Raw genomic sequence first — 13179 nt, 5'->3', positions numbered from 1 at the left:
GGAATATCCAAGAGCTCTGTAATCCAGACAGCACCATGGAAGTAGTAAGTGGCTCGTGAGTCAGGCGGCTGACACCCTATTTTCAAGGCTGTCCTTGCTTTGTGGTCTGGTATGGGTTGTGGGTCTGGCTTAAGAATGGGAGGGTGGGTAGGGGTAGAAAGGAGGTTAGGACTGAGGTGCAGCCCAGTGACTGGCTGCTCCTTGGATAGCCCTGTGTGGTGGTGATAGCTGTGGCTGGTGGTGCCGTGGTTCAAGGGGCTGGGAAGTGACAAGACATGTTTCCCTGGGAGAGAAGGACAGATTTGGTAACTTCTGGGTCATACCTGGGTGATGGAACAGAGAGAGCGAGCTAGGATGGCAGAGGGTCACAGCAGCTCTGCCACTGTTTTCTGGCAGAGCTTCAAGTCCAAGATGGCAGGTCAGGCACGTCTTTTACCACCGCATCCAGGCCCACTGCAGTTGCTCCCTGCTCCGTTTTGTTCGCGTGGCTATGGGAACCTGGCACCCATTCCCTCTCCTAGTCCCCAGAGCTGCAATCCTCTTTTCCCACACACCTCTCCCATAATACACCTACTTCCTGCGCTTGGCTTCCATGGCTGGGGCGGTTTGTCCAGGGGCAAGCGCACTGTGTCAGCATGTGTTCACAGCCTGCTCATGCCAGGGTAATTAATACTCACTTTGCAGTTTTAATTTGGGTTCCCTCTAAGTTGAAAACAGCGTGCTGCTCTGTGCCAGCCTGCCTGGCTGGAAGGAATCAGCTTGCCCTGGTCTCACGCAAACTGGAAGCTGCACATGCCCAAGTACACACCACATGCCAGCTCTGTGAGAATCATGGTACCTGGGGTTCCTGGCCTGAAGGGAGGAGGACTGTGAGGGCAGCTGGCTGTGATCCCTTGGGAGGGAGGATGTTCCTGCCACTCAGGGAATGCTGGAAAGGGGAAAGTGGGAAGGAAGAAGGCAAGATAGTGTTACTTGTGTACAGACTGAAACTGCTAAGGACTCTACCTGGATGTAGTTGAGAGATTTAGGGCCAGATCCTGCCTTGCCTGTGTCTGTGCTTGCTTGGAGCTCCTCTTGTGTCTGCTCATCCTCCTGCTCAGGCACACACAGACCCTGGGGTATGTGCAGGAACTGCTGCAGGTGAGTGCAAGGAAGCACGGGCCATTTTGTGTCAGAAGGGGAGAAAGTGGAGACAAGACACAGCTCACTAGTAGGAGGATGTGGGTTCGTTCACTTGTTCCTAAGAGCTTGTGTGGCCTTCAGAGCATGACCTTCACTGGGACCCTGGAATGACGAGTTCCCCAAGTTGGCCAGAGAGCAGTGACAGCCTGCTCCTCTGAACGACCCATCTGTCCCTTTTCATTGTGCAGCCTCCTTCCTTCAGATTGTCAGATGGGCAAAATCAAAGCTTGCAGTCAGCTTTCTCAAAGACATATCTCAAAGACACGTGAGAGAGAAGAAGAAACGCTTATTACACTGGTGCCAGCAAGGACCCGTATCTGAAACTGACCTATTTCTGTTTTTGGGCAAGTGACCAGCAAGCATCTTCTAGGCCCTTTGAAGTACCTTCCAAAAAAGTTCAGTGTTGTCTGTCGGGTGGCACCTCTCTCAGTCTGGTAGTTGCTGTCTGACAACTCTGCACACACATTTGCAAATGTTTGATAGAGTTTTTAATTTTTTTTCCTAAGAGGAATGGTGATGTATCTGTAAACTATTGAATTGGTCTTTGCAATGGGGCTGCATAGAAGGAAGTAGGTGTTAGGCAGCCTTACATTGGTGGAGGAAGACAGGCCTTTCAGCCTTTTAGGGAAGGGTAATGGAGAACGCAGAAAAACGGTGCTAACTGCAAAGTTTTGTTTTCCTTGTCAGAGCAGCTTTTGGAGTTGATCTTTCCTTTTCTTGGAAGAGGAGAGAGAAGAGTAGTCTTAAAATGAAGTTCTGTCATCATCTATCTTTTAGCTATCCCCTGAAATTAAACTGCACATGAACCTGGGGGTGGAGGAGAGACTTTCAGGAGGGGAAGGGGTTTACCTTTGAAAAGTTACTCTTTGAGCTGCTCCAGGTCTATGACTGGAATAAATTGTCAGAGGCCCTATTGGAGTTAATGAAGGAGCAGTTAAATGTGAATTGCTGCTCCACTGGAGGAGCTGGTCCTGCTTGTCAGCGACCATTTCTTGAAAACTGCCTGAAGGGAGACTGTAATTGAAAGGAAATCACCTTTCATCAGAAGGTCACAATGCCTCGATGTTAGTTCATCCTGGCTGCCTGACTGTGGTGTACATACTATATGCAGGAGAAACTGAGGCACAGATGATGGAAATAGCTTGGTTAGGACTGTGTCTGGAATTACAGATGTAGCTAGGAGCAGGTGTGAGGGTCCCCTTCCCTTGCTCACAGCTGATGGTTTCACACATCAAAGTTGAAGAGTCACCAGTTTCTTTTCTAATCACCTGGCAGGGGTGAGAGGAGGACAAAGTGGAATTAAAAGCTGTGTACCTGTAAATGCTCCACTGTGGAGTCTGACAGCCTTTAGTCTCTCTGTGCCCTGCCTGAATATTGACACTACCTCTGGCTCCAGCCACTCCTGGGCAAGGCAGCTGTCTCACAAATAAGCAGCATTGCAGGCAGGCGTCTGTCTTTGCCAAGGCTCTTCTGGGGATTTATTCCTTTCCACACAGGGTGGTGGTGGGAATCGGATGCGCCTTTACAACTTGCAATTACATGGTGCCTTTCATCCCAAAGGACTTTTAACAAGTGAGTCTACAGACTGCAAAGGGATCATTCACCCACCACTGAGAGGCATCCACCACTGGAAGGCAGCATCCTTTCAATGGAGCTCAGCGGTGTTTCCCAACTGCCAGGGCCCAAGGGTAGGAAAGAAGGGACTCCTGTGCTGGATTGGCCCTCATTAGGGGATGGGTTGGCAGAGTGCACAAGCTGATCCAATTTTGAATCCCAACAGGGTATTGGAGCTCTTATGAAAGGGGACCAAAGAGTATTAAGCAGGGCTTAGTTTCTTATCACCCCTAGCACACCACTCCCTTCTAAGACATTGTTGTGTTAGGTACCTTCATTTCCCCCCTCCTGTGGGGATTGTCATTCCTACAGCTGAAAGTACACTTGGAGATCTGCTTGCCTTTGCTTTGTCTGAAGAAGAGAACCATGTTTCTGTGGAGTCATGAGTCCAAAATTATATTATTTCAAAATCTGCATTTGGGGTATTTTACCAGACTTCATAGGGGTAAGGGATGAGTTTCTAGGAGGAATGTGGGTTTGTATTAGTAGATTTATCCTTTATCTTCCTCCTATGTTTTTCCTTGTTGAAACATACAGTTGTGTTACAGATGGATTTACAGAGCAGTTGCCCATTTCTCTGTTTTCTGAGGGGTGCTAATTTGATAGAAATTGTGCATTTTTTTCTGTGTTGTTCAATCTTGCTGGTTGTCTTTGAGGCACCTACATCCATTTGCTATCTGTACCATCTTTAGGTGTGCTTCTTTGTTAATGTGTTTCAGATATGTTTCAAGCCTAGTTGCTTATTTACCACCTGTATTTAATGGTGATAATGCGATTGGTGACCACAGTGCAGGTTTGCAAGAATGTGTACATAGGCATGAATATATAAGGGAAGTAGTGCGTGTCTGGGTACACGCTGACAAGTCTCTGTGACCGAGGCGGTTTGCGTGTAGTTGCTTAAAACGCGTTAACACAAGCTAACTCCCTTAAGAGCTCATCTAAATCAAATGAGGCATGCAATGAGGCAGCATGGATGTCTGTGGGTACTGAAACTACCTTCTGCTCCAGGCAGTTGTACAAGCAAGTGATGAGCTGTGCTCCCTTGGACTGTCCCCTGCATGCTGGTGGGGTTTGGGCCCTGGTTGGCTTGAATTATGATGTGAGTAGACAAGATTTGTATGAGCAGGGACAGCTCTCCTTGCAATCTTTCAAGTCGGGAGGAGGTCTGTGTGTGCATGGAGGGGTGTGGACAAGTGACCAGGCAAGGGCGTGTACTGGGGAGAATCTGAGGCGTGTGGGAGGAGGTGAGTGTATGCAAGTGAGCATGGGTGTGGGTGACAGAGCGTGCATCTGAGCGTGTGTGCCCTCCTGCCGGCAACCGAGTGCTTGTATCTCTGGCTGTTCTCCAGCTGTGTAAATACATTGCTTAACAAATTGAGGGCTCTAGTTAATGATTGCCATTAGTGCAGGGCCCATATTAGGCTCCATTCTGTGCAAGTTGTCCAACTGCCTCAATGCCATTAGACTGAACACACCAGCCTTTAATGTCAAGCATGGAGTGTTTGTGCTCTGAGGAGACTCTGCAGGAGCTGGCCTGGGGTTGCTCAGCAGGGGCTGTCAGGCAGGTTTGTGGCAAGCTCCTTGGGGGCCTGCTGCAGTAGCAGCAACTCTAACAGCCTTCCTTAGTCAAAGCAATGTCTAGGTGTTGTAGGTTGGTGCTGGGCACCCAAGGGGAAGGGCAGGCTGGCTAGGACACTTGCCCAGACTACAAGGAGGCAGCTGGCCCAAGTGACAAGGCAATAGGGACGTGTTCCCCTCTTTGGCAGCTGGCCCTATCCATCTCCTTTCTGGGAATACATCTACAGGGCTTTGCCTTGTGCTACTCATCAGAGCCAGACCATCACATGCTGTGATCCCAAATGGTGTCGTTGACTAAGCCAGATCAGGCCTGGTCATCCGTAGAGCAGAATGCAAGCTCCGAAGAAAACATGATCTGCAAGAAGAGAGTGGAGTGCTCTGGTGCCGGTGCTCGCCCTTTCTTCCAGCAAGGTCCCTAGCAGAGGTGCTGCCCCTCATGGAGTAGGTGCAAGACAAGCCTGTACTGCTCAGTGTTACAGATGACTCCAGATCAGTCAGGGTATTCCCATGAATGAGAGCAGTTGCATTACTGCCTCTCCTGTTACTGCCTACAGGTGGACACAGGGCCCTTCTCACCCTGCCCTCACCTGCTGTTGAGGTGGCTGTGCTTTTGAAAGCTAGCCAGCATCTTGTTACAGCTTGAGAAGTTCCATGATGAAGAGGCAGGCTTAGGTGCAGTTTCATCTTTACTTGCAGCTACCTGACCACCTGTGAATCTCTGCATGCTTCTGTGTCTTCTCACATCCATATCCTTTGCCTCAGCCCTTTTCCTGTACCCGTCTCCCTTGTGGTGCCCTGGGAAGGCTCTCTGTCCCACTCATTGACCCCAGCAGAAGGCCCAGAAGAAAATCCTAGGGTGCCTTCCCACCCAAAGCCTGGTGAGTTTTGTGGATGACTTTTGTCTGTCCTCTGGACCTGTGTTTCCCCAGCCTCTTCTCCATCTGCTGTCTGCCAGAAATGAACTGATTCAGCTGCCTTCCCTAATCCTGTCTGGCATTTCAAAATGGAGGGGACTGCCAGGTTCTTTGTTCCCGTTCCCTCCTGGCACTGGCAGGGGACCTTCTCTGCTCTGGAGAAGGACAAATGTGCTGATTTATTCTGCCCCTTAGCTTTGAATAGGGGTTGCTATGTTACCCTCCAGCTCTGAGGCTTGCCAGAGCACACACCATATACAACCCCACAGCAGGTGGCTATTGAGTAAAGGCCCTTAAATCTGCCTCTCTTGTTTCTTGTGCTGCTGGCCAAGGTGTCAGGGGGATGTAGCAGGGCATGATTTGCTGGCTGAAACTCCAGATTTAGTTGATGCCAAGCACCATGTTGGCATTTTCCATTCTCAAGTGCCCATCTTAATTTGCAGAGGAGGTACCAACTAGGCAGGAACATGCTGCCCACACTGGCTTTTAAAGAGGCCCTTTCTGACATGAAGGCTGCCCCATGGGGCTGAGCTGTGACTAAGACCCTGGAGGCAAAGGCTGTCAGATCCTGCTGCAGTGACTGCAGCACCTGTGGTCTGGCTTGGACACTTCTGTAGCACGCTCTCCAATTTGGCATGACTGTTTGGGTAAGCCTCACCATTTGAGCAGCTTTCTGGGAAAAGTTGCATGTGCTTGTCCTGTGATGACAAGTTAAAACCCAGCCAAGGACAGAGGCAGGTGGCATCAAAACATCTACCTTGCCATTTTGGTACGTGGCTGCAGCTGTCTGATAGACCCGACTTTGAAGTGCCAAAATGAACCTCTGTCTTAGAGGAGACAGCCGAGTTGGTAATTGTTCATAAAAAGCCTAATTCTTTGAGGAACAGTCCCTTAGTGCAGGCTGAGCTAGGGAAGCCATGGATCTTGCTAGGAAAGGCCTATAAGAGGCAGCAGAGAGGCACATAACACCAGAGCCCCAGGCCAGATCTATTCTCACTGGGCTTTTTCCAACCTCCATGAAAACAATGGTAAAGCCCTTCCCAGCAGTGATGGGAGAGAGATGAGGGTAGGGGACACTTGCATGAGTTTCTGAGCTGTTGAACTCTCCAGCATGTGGCACTTGGTAGCTCACACCTGTCCCTGGGGAATAAACTCTGCAGGAGCATGATTAAATACTCTGCTGGCACACAGAGCAGTGAGACCTCCTTTCCTGGCCAAAGGGTGTCTGTGAAGCAGCTGCTTCACTGGTGCTTCTGCTTGCTTAAGGAAAGAAACGAACCAAAGTTCCCAAGCAGTAAATGGAAAACACTTCCTATTTAACAGAGTGGGATCACTTCTTTGGCACTGTAATTCTTCTGGGATCAGGGTCCCAGCACAGCCTAGCGGGGAACATAATTTCTGTCCTGTCACGCAGTGCAGGGAGTACGCAGGCATCTCTGGCCACCTTACTCTGGATCTGCTCTGACCATGTGCTGAACACTGGGAGCAAAAGGGGAGAGAATAGTCTTTGTCCATGGTACAAACCAGGCTGTACAGCCTTCAGGTGGGATCTTTTGCTCCAAGCATCTCCCAGCCTCATTGAACTGTGCAGTCTGGAGCCAAAATTCTGGAGAGTTTCAGTGTGTCAGGGACTTCACAGATTAAGAAAGGATGATTTGTAAATCCTTACTGGAGAGCTGTTGAAAAACAGAACTGAAGAATGAGTCTTCAGAGATGACCTGGTTTATCTCCCTGTTCTAAAAGTGTAGTAGATCTTCGTTCAAGGCCAAGTGAATCTGAATTTAGCTTTACCATGTGATACCTTCTGGCAGCCATGCTGTTCTGACTCTGGGTCTCTAGGCCACAGGCATCACAGATGTCCTGTTTCACTTACCTGAGTGGCTACAGGTGCCATGGGTCCTGGTCACATTGATCCTGGGGACCTCAGTCTTTTGGGGGGGGTGCATGCTTTTCTCTTGAGGGGTAGGAGCAAGGGAATGAGCAAAGTACTTCGCTGCTTATGTTAGTGCCATGTACAAGCATGACCACCCATTCAAAGAGGTGTAATTGTACCAGAGAGGGATGTGACAAAGCACTTGAGCAAGAGCTTCACTGTTTGCAGTTTATATGAGCACTGACTTCGTCCCTCTTTATTCCCCTGCAGAGCATCAACGGAGGCCGCCCGCCGTCCCACTTTGTGTATGATCCATCCACCTTTGCCTTCCGTTCCCTCAGCACCTTGAAGCCGCTGAGCCCAATAGCTCCAGTGGAAGAACCGTCATGTGCCTACTGAAGGAGTTTCTCCAAAAACCTCAGGAACTATCAACCAGCCACCTACCTGGCAGGGAGAAGGGGAGGTGGTGATACCCAAGGGGATGGGTGGGAGCAGAAGGGGAGAGTTGACACATCTTTGCCATACAGCCTCTCTGGCATCAGGAAACATAAGGTTTTGCAGCAGTGCCTGTTTTCATACCATCGCCATATCTGCATAGTGGCAAAGGGTGAGATTTTTGCCTTTCAGGGCAAAACAAACCAGTCAGGTTCACAAACTGCAAGGGCAGCCACCAAGGCAGCGTCAAACACGTGGGTGGTGGAGGGGTTCAGGGCTATAGCCTACGTGGCAGCAGTGATGAGTGATCAGGGTGTGAAACCAAGCCCAGTCAGTTTCCCAAGAGTACCTGGGTCTACAGCGCTTTGCTAGAGACCTGACCCACCTCCCACTTAGAAGTGATCTCAGGATTGGAGACAGACGCTATACAGGGCTGCCTAGAAAGCAAGAAAATCCCTCTCTGAGACTGTTATAGTTGCATTATAATTATAAATGTTATAATTCACTTCAAGTTCTCTTCGGTGGAAGACCCTGGGAGAAGGAGGTGGGAGGGGGTAACTGGCAAATCTAGCTGCATGTTCCAGCTGGTCTGCTGGCAGCTCAGTGATATTGTCTAAAATGGGGTTGAAAAGGGTTGTAGGTCAGGGGTTAGAATAAAATTCTAGAACAGGGAGTCTCTATTCTGCCCTCAGTCCTCTCAGCATCATCAGAGAGAACTTGGGGCAGTGACTGTGTGCTCTTGGGTCTCGTCTCTGCTGAGGCTGTCTGTGTTCTGGGATATGCAGCACTTCTCCACAGCATTGTCCCAGAACCCTGCTGACCTAACATGCTGATCCAATGAAATCTAATATCTCCAGCAAGCTTTCTATTCCCCTGTTATGCTGGCTATTAAATTCATGCAGGCCCCCCCCCCCCCCCGTGTACCAGTGAAACAAGTATTCCCAGATGTAGCATGGAGTGAGAGAAAGGTGTCTTTCTTTTGTGGCCACCTGTGGTAGAAGAAACAGGAGGGGAGTTTGGGTGAAACTCTGCGACATTCTTCTATAGGCTGTCCTAAGGCTGTTAGGATAGTGCTAGGCCTTGCTACCACTGGAGTTTGACTGGGATCTGGCCTTCAGGCATGTATGCGCAAGGGACAAGCTCTCGCCTCTCTCAGTGAGACAGAGGAACAAGGCATTTCCCCTTGCTGCACCTTGTGTAGAGAGTAATCTCTCTGTCTGGGCAGTCCCCACCTTGAGCCGGTATCTGGCTGGGTGCAAGGGGGAGCAAGGAGTTTACTACTTGTCTGGATCAAGAGGAGCAATTGTGAGTAACATAAAATAACTTTTGTTTTTAAGTCTGCCACTCAGTGGATGAGGCCAATGGTCAGTCCAGCTGTCAGTAGGCCACAGAGCGAACCAGCATTCACTAGTGCTTTCTGGGCCCTGCATTGAGACCCTTTGGGAAAGCCCAAAGGCTGTCTAGGCCTGGGGATCTGAATCCCCCACCCTGCCCTTCTCCCTCCCCAAACTCCTCTCATTCAGGCAGGCAGAGCAGCTGGTCAAGGTAGTGAGGGGCTGTCTGTCCTGATGCTCCCCCATCTCTGCCTGCTCTTTGGCTCCAGACTGTCACAGCTGGGCCACCCCCCTGCACCAGCACCACCTCCAAGGGATTGCTTGGGTTTGCTGAGGAGGTGCCTCTGGCAGAGCATTGCGGTTCCCTGCAAGAAGTCCCTTCTGACAGAGGCCAATTCCTCTGCTGATTCCTCCTGCCCCTACAGAGACTCTGCTTATCTGTTTTGATGGCACACCTTGGCTTTTTTAACTGCTGCCAGATCAAGCTGACCAGTGCAGGACAGGAAGCATCGCCCCTTCGGACAAAATCCCTGTGCTCAGGAGAAGGGATAGCCATAGCCTGGTACCCATCTGAAGAGGTGCATTCCCCGTGCATACGGCTGGGGTGGCAGCCCCTGCATGGCCCCGCGCCCCTAGGCTTTGCTCAGCGAGAGCTGCTGAGGTACTCGGCCCCAGAAATGTGTTTCTGCCAGCCCGTGGGTACGGCAGGCTGCCTTCCCCAGGTGGGATCAGGGAACAGGGACGTCCTGCCGGTATCGTTGCCTTTTAGTACTTTTGTAACTTTTCTCTGTCTTTTCTTTTTCAATCAGAAAGAAAAATTAAAAAAAACCAGCAAACAACAAAGAAATAAAGTGTAGTAGCTGCTGTGTTCACTTCTCTGGTGGGTCTCCTGTGTTTGCCATCTTCTGGGTGTTTGTGGACAGGGATATAGGAGGGGATGGAGTAGACCGAGCTACGACACAGCACTGCCAATTCCACGGACTCCCAAATCCCAAGCGAGAGAATGGTTTTGGAAACAAACTAGCACAAGCTTTTCTGAAATTAATACCGGGTTCTTTGCATATAAGAGGAGCTCCTTGTGCAGATGCTCCCTTTGAGGCTAGGCCTGGTATGGTGTATTGGCCCTCACTGGTGCTTCCCTCACCAAGAAAGTGCTTTGGCTTTTGAGTGACCTGCTTATTGCTTGTGGGTTGAATATGACCTGCCTGGAACTCTCCCCTAAAACAGAAGAGTGGATGACCACACAGCTGGTCTTTGACTTATGATTTTAACCTCAGTAAGTCTTACATCTCTATCCCAAGATTCTCAGCAGCCCTTTTTGCTCACAGCCAGAGCACTCGTGTTCCTCCATAGCGTAACTCTAGCTTACCTTTTCCTCTAGATCTTGCTCTAAAAATCCCTTCTTGGGTACTTGGAGTGTTTGTTCCCCACCCCTTGCCATCTCCTTGAGCTAATTCCTGTCTAGCCCCCACACTCCTAGCTCTGTATCTTAACCAGCATCTTACAAGGCTATTAACTATGTCCCCTTTTCCCATGTGCCCTGAGAGATACTAGCTTAAAATTTCCCTTAGCAGCCCTACTCAGGCTCATTCCCAGGAGGCCTTTTCTGCTCTTCCCTCCATGCTCCAATCTTCTCTAGGCTTCCTGCCATCTCTCTTATCTTGAAATCCTCCCCTCTGTCAGCTGCAGCTCATTGTTAATTGGCCTTGGCCGGTTTTCCAAGGGTTGTGAGGTGGACTTGCTGGCTCCCCCAAGCCTTTTGCCCTTGTACCTCCTGTACAGAATTGCCTTTCTCTCATCTTTGTGATGTTTCTTCCAAAACAGCCTGATTGTTCGGTGCACCCACCTTTGGGGCCCTAGATGCCATTGAAAAACATGGAGGCTGCTGTGGCTTCACAAACCCTGATCATCTGTGGTCTTCTGCCAGGTTAAGGTTGTTTATAAGTATATAAACACGTAAAGAGGGGTGTGTTGACCTTGTCCTGGCCCGACTGTAGGTACGGACAACTGTCGCGCTGAAGCCAGAGTACAGCAGGCAGAAAGCAGGTATGAAGCTTTGCAGTGTGCCATCAGCTAATCGGCCGGGGTGAGCTGAGGCATAGAGCTGCTTCCGCTGCACCCAGGGCTGTAGCCTGGGCGCGCAGCGTGCGTTTGGGTTAAGTTCAATTGTGCCCATCCCTTGTCTCTCCCTGCAAGGTGGGCCTCCGAGTTAATGACAAAATGGGGCAGTTTTTATGTTAAAACATGGTAAGGCTTAATATGGCCACAACTCTCAAGCTGAAAGAAAACAGGTTAGTGGTATTCATGAAGATCTTAGGGGGTACTTTTCAGCTGTAGTTACCAGTGCAGCTGACAAAGGAGGCTAAGGAGGTTGGCCTCATTTGGATGCCAGACCCTGGCACAGGGCAAGGGTTTGCCAAAGACCACTGAGGAAGCCATCAGCAGAAACCAGGGAAACGAGAGCTGAGCTGTTGTCTTCTGTAGCCACCGCGCCCTCCACTGCACAACACCTTGTGCAAACACCTCCTCCACTGCTGGAGTGGGCAGGGGTGCTGCAAGCATGGTCAGCTTGGCCTAGGTCCCTAAGGACCTTCAAATTGCTGAAGCTCCTGGCTCCAGAGTGAGTCGTCCCACCAAGTTTGGATTGTGGCTCAGTAGGGGAGCCCATAACTTCTGAGATCTTTGCTCTCCTCTGAGCCGATCGCACTTGAAGACGTGCAGGTGTTTCCCTTCAGAGCAGAAAACAAAGAGAGGAGGACTGTTGTGCCAAGGCGCGCTGAACTCAGCCGTGTTAACCATCTGCAGGAGGGTGAGTGGGGACAGGCGGCTGTTTGAAGAGCTTGGCCACCCATGGCTTCTCTGTGATTTAAGTGGGACCGTTTAGGCTAATACTGTTCTCCAATTAAAGTAAATTAATTAGGTTAATGGTGTGGCCTTATAAAAATATCAAAGGGGAACCAAGCTCACGGCAGCAGCAAAGTGGGTTGTTATATGTGCACCCTGAGACTCGGTGAGTCCCTTTGCAGTCAGCACACAAGATTGACTCTTCTTGTGTTGTCCAAACATTATCTTATCCATATATACGTACATGCATGCACACACAATATCTGTATTTATGTCTCTATATTTTTCATTTGTGCAGAAATCTCTGTACTCTTACAGTCACCCACAAGTGGGGTGCTCTGCGCCCATGTGGGTCTTTCTTTGACAGGGCTTGATGTGAAGCCCACCTGCGGCACGCTCACCATCTGTGTGCTACAAAGCATGATGATGCTCGGAAAACGCACCTACCACCACGTTTCCAACTGCGTGCAGAGTGTTGGCCTGTCTGCCTACCTAGATTCTGCCAGGCTGACTAGGAAAACACGCAAAATCAGCAGCGGTGCTGGGGCCAGAGTTCTCACCCCAGGCTGGATAGAGGCCCCTGAAACACAGCTTGGCACAAATAACAGTGAAGCAGAATTCCCAGCTGGACAGACCGTTTCCTTCAAACAACTTAGGGCTTTCCCTTGCTCCTTCTGAAGCTGCATAGCATGTTGTGGCAAGACATGGGGTGGAAGAATGCATTCAAGGGTGTGTATCAGGTTGGAGGGGGCAAGTGCTGATACAGTGTGGGCGTATAGTGATGGAGTGCATTTACAGTGGCATTTATATGGTTGTGGCGTTTATATCTATGGCATGTTATTTATTTTTTAAGTGGAAGGAAGTCTTGGAGGAGTAAAGGCAACGGGCATGCATGCGAGCAAGCGCAGGCCTGGCAGGACGGGTGCTGGTGGATGCGCATCTGGGGCATGGGCAGGAGAGCGTGTGCTGGGGAGCGGCATGAATGAGGCCGTGTGTTCGCAGGCGTCCGCAGATAGTAATGCATGAGGATGTACAGATAGGTTACATATGCCAAGGCAAGGTGGGTGTGGTGAGTGTGTCTTGGCCGTTTCTGCAGTCTCAGCCATTTGTGGTAACAACTGTCAGACTGTTGCAATGCATCACGCCAGTAATATTTAGGAAAAGTGAAGGCAAAATGACAAACGCCCGATCTGTGTCCTTGAGGCACTTTGGGGAGCTTTCACCATTGATTTAAAAAGAAGCAGGCACCTGGACAACAGAGGCTCAAAACAAAGCGACTCATTACAAAATAAGAGAGTGATTGTACACTGTTCCTTCTCAGACGAGAACTTCAGGGACATCAAATAAAAGTAGCAGGTGGCAGGTTCAAAGCAAACAACCGGAGGCAGATCTGCACGGAGCGCGG

General features: G+C 50.0%; 1 protein-coding gene across 2 annotated transcripts in view; it reads left to right on the top strand.

Annotated features, from left to right (window-relative positions):
- Positions 1-7560, top strand: part of LOC309403507 (uncharacterized protein) — a gene marked incomplete at its 3' end in the record, with an annotated part of 59995 nt that extends 52435 nt beyond the window's left edge. For both annotated transcript variants that reach the window (XM_081997660.1, XM_081997659.1), the window contains one exon: positions 7432-7560. In XM_081997660.1, coding sequence (XP_081853786.1) covers positions 7432-7560 — 129 coding nt within the window. The remainder of the gene's footprint in view (positions 1-7431) is intronic.
- Between the last annotated feature and the right edge of the window lie 5619 nt (positions 7561-13179).

The sequence above is a fragment of the Phaethon aethereus genome (assembly GCF_964289735.1).
Source record: "Phaethon aethereus genome assembly, chromosome: 3".
NCBI lineage: Eukaryota > Metazoa > Chordata > Aves > Phaethontiformes > Phaethontidae > Phaethon > Phaethon aethereus.
This window is presented reverse-complemented; position numbering and strand designations above follow the sequence as displayed.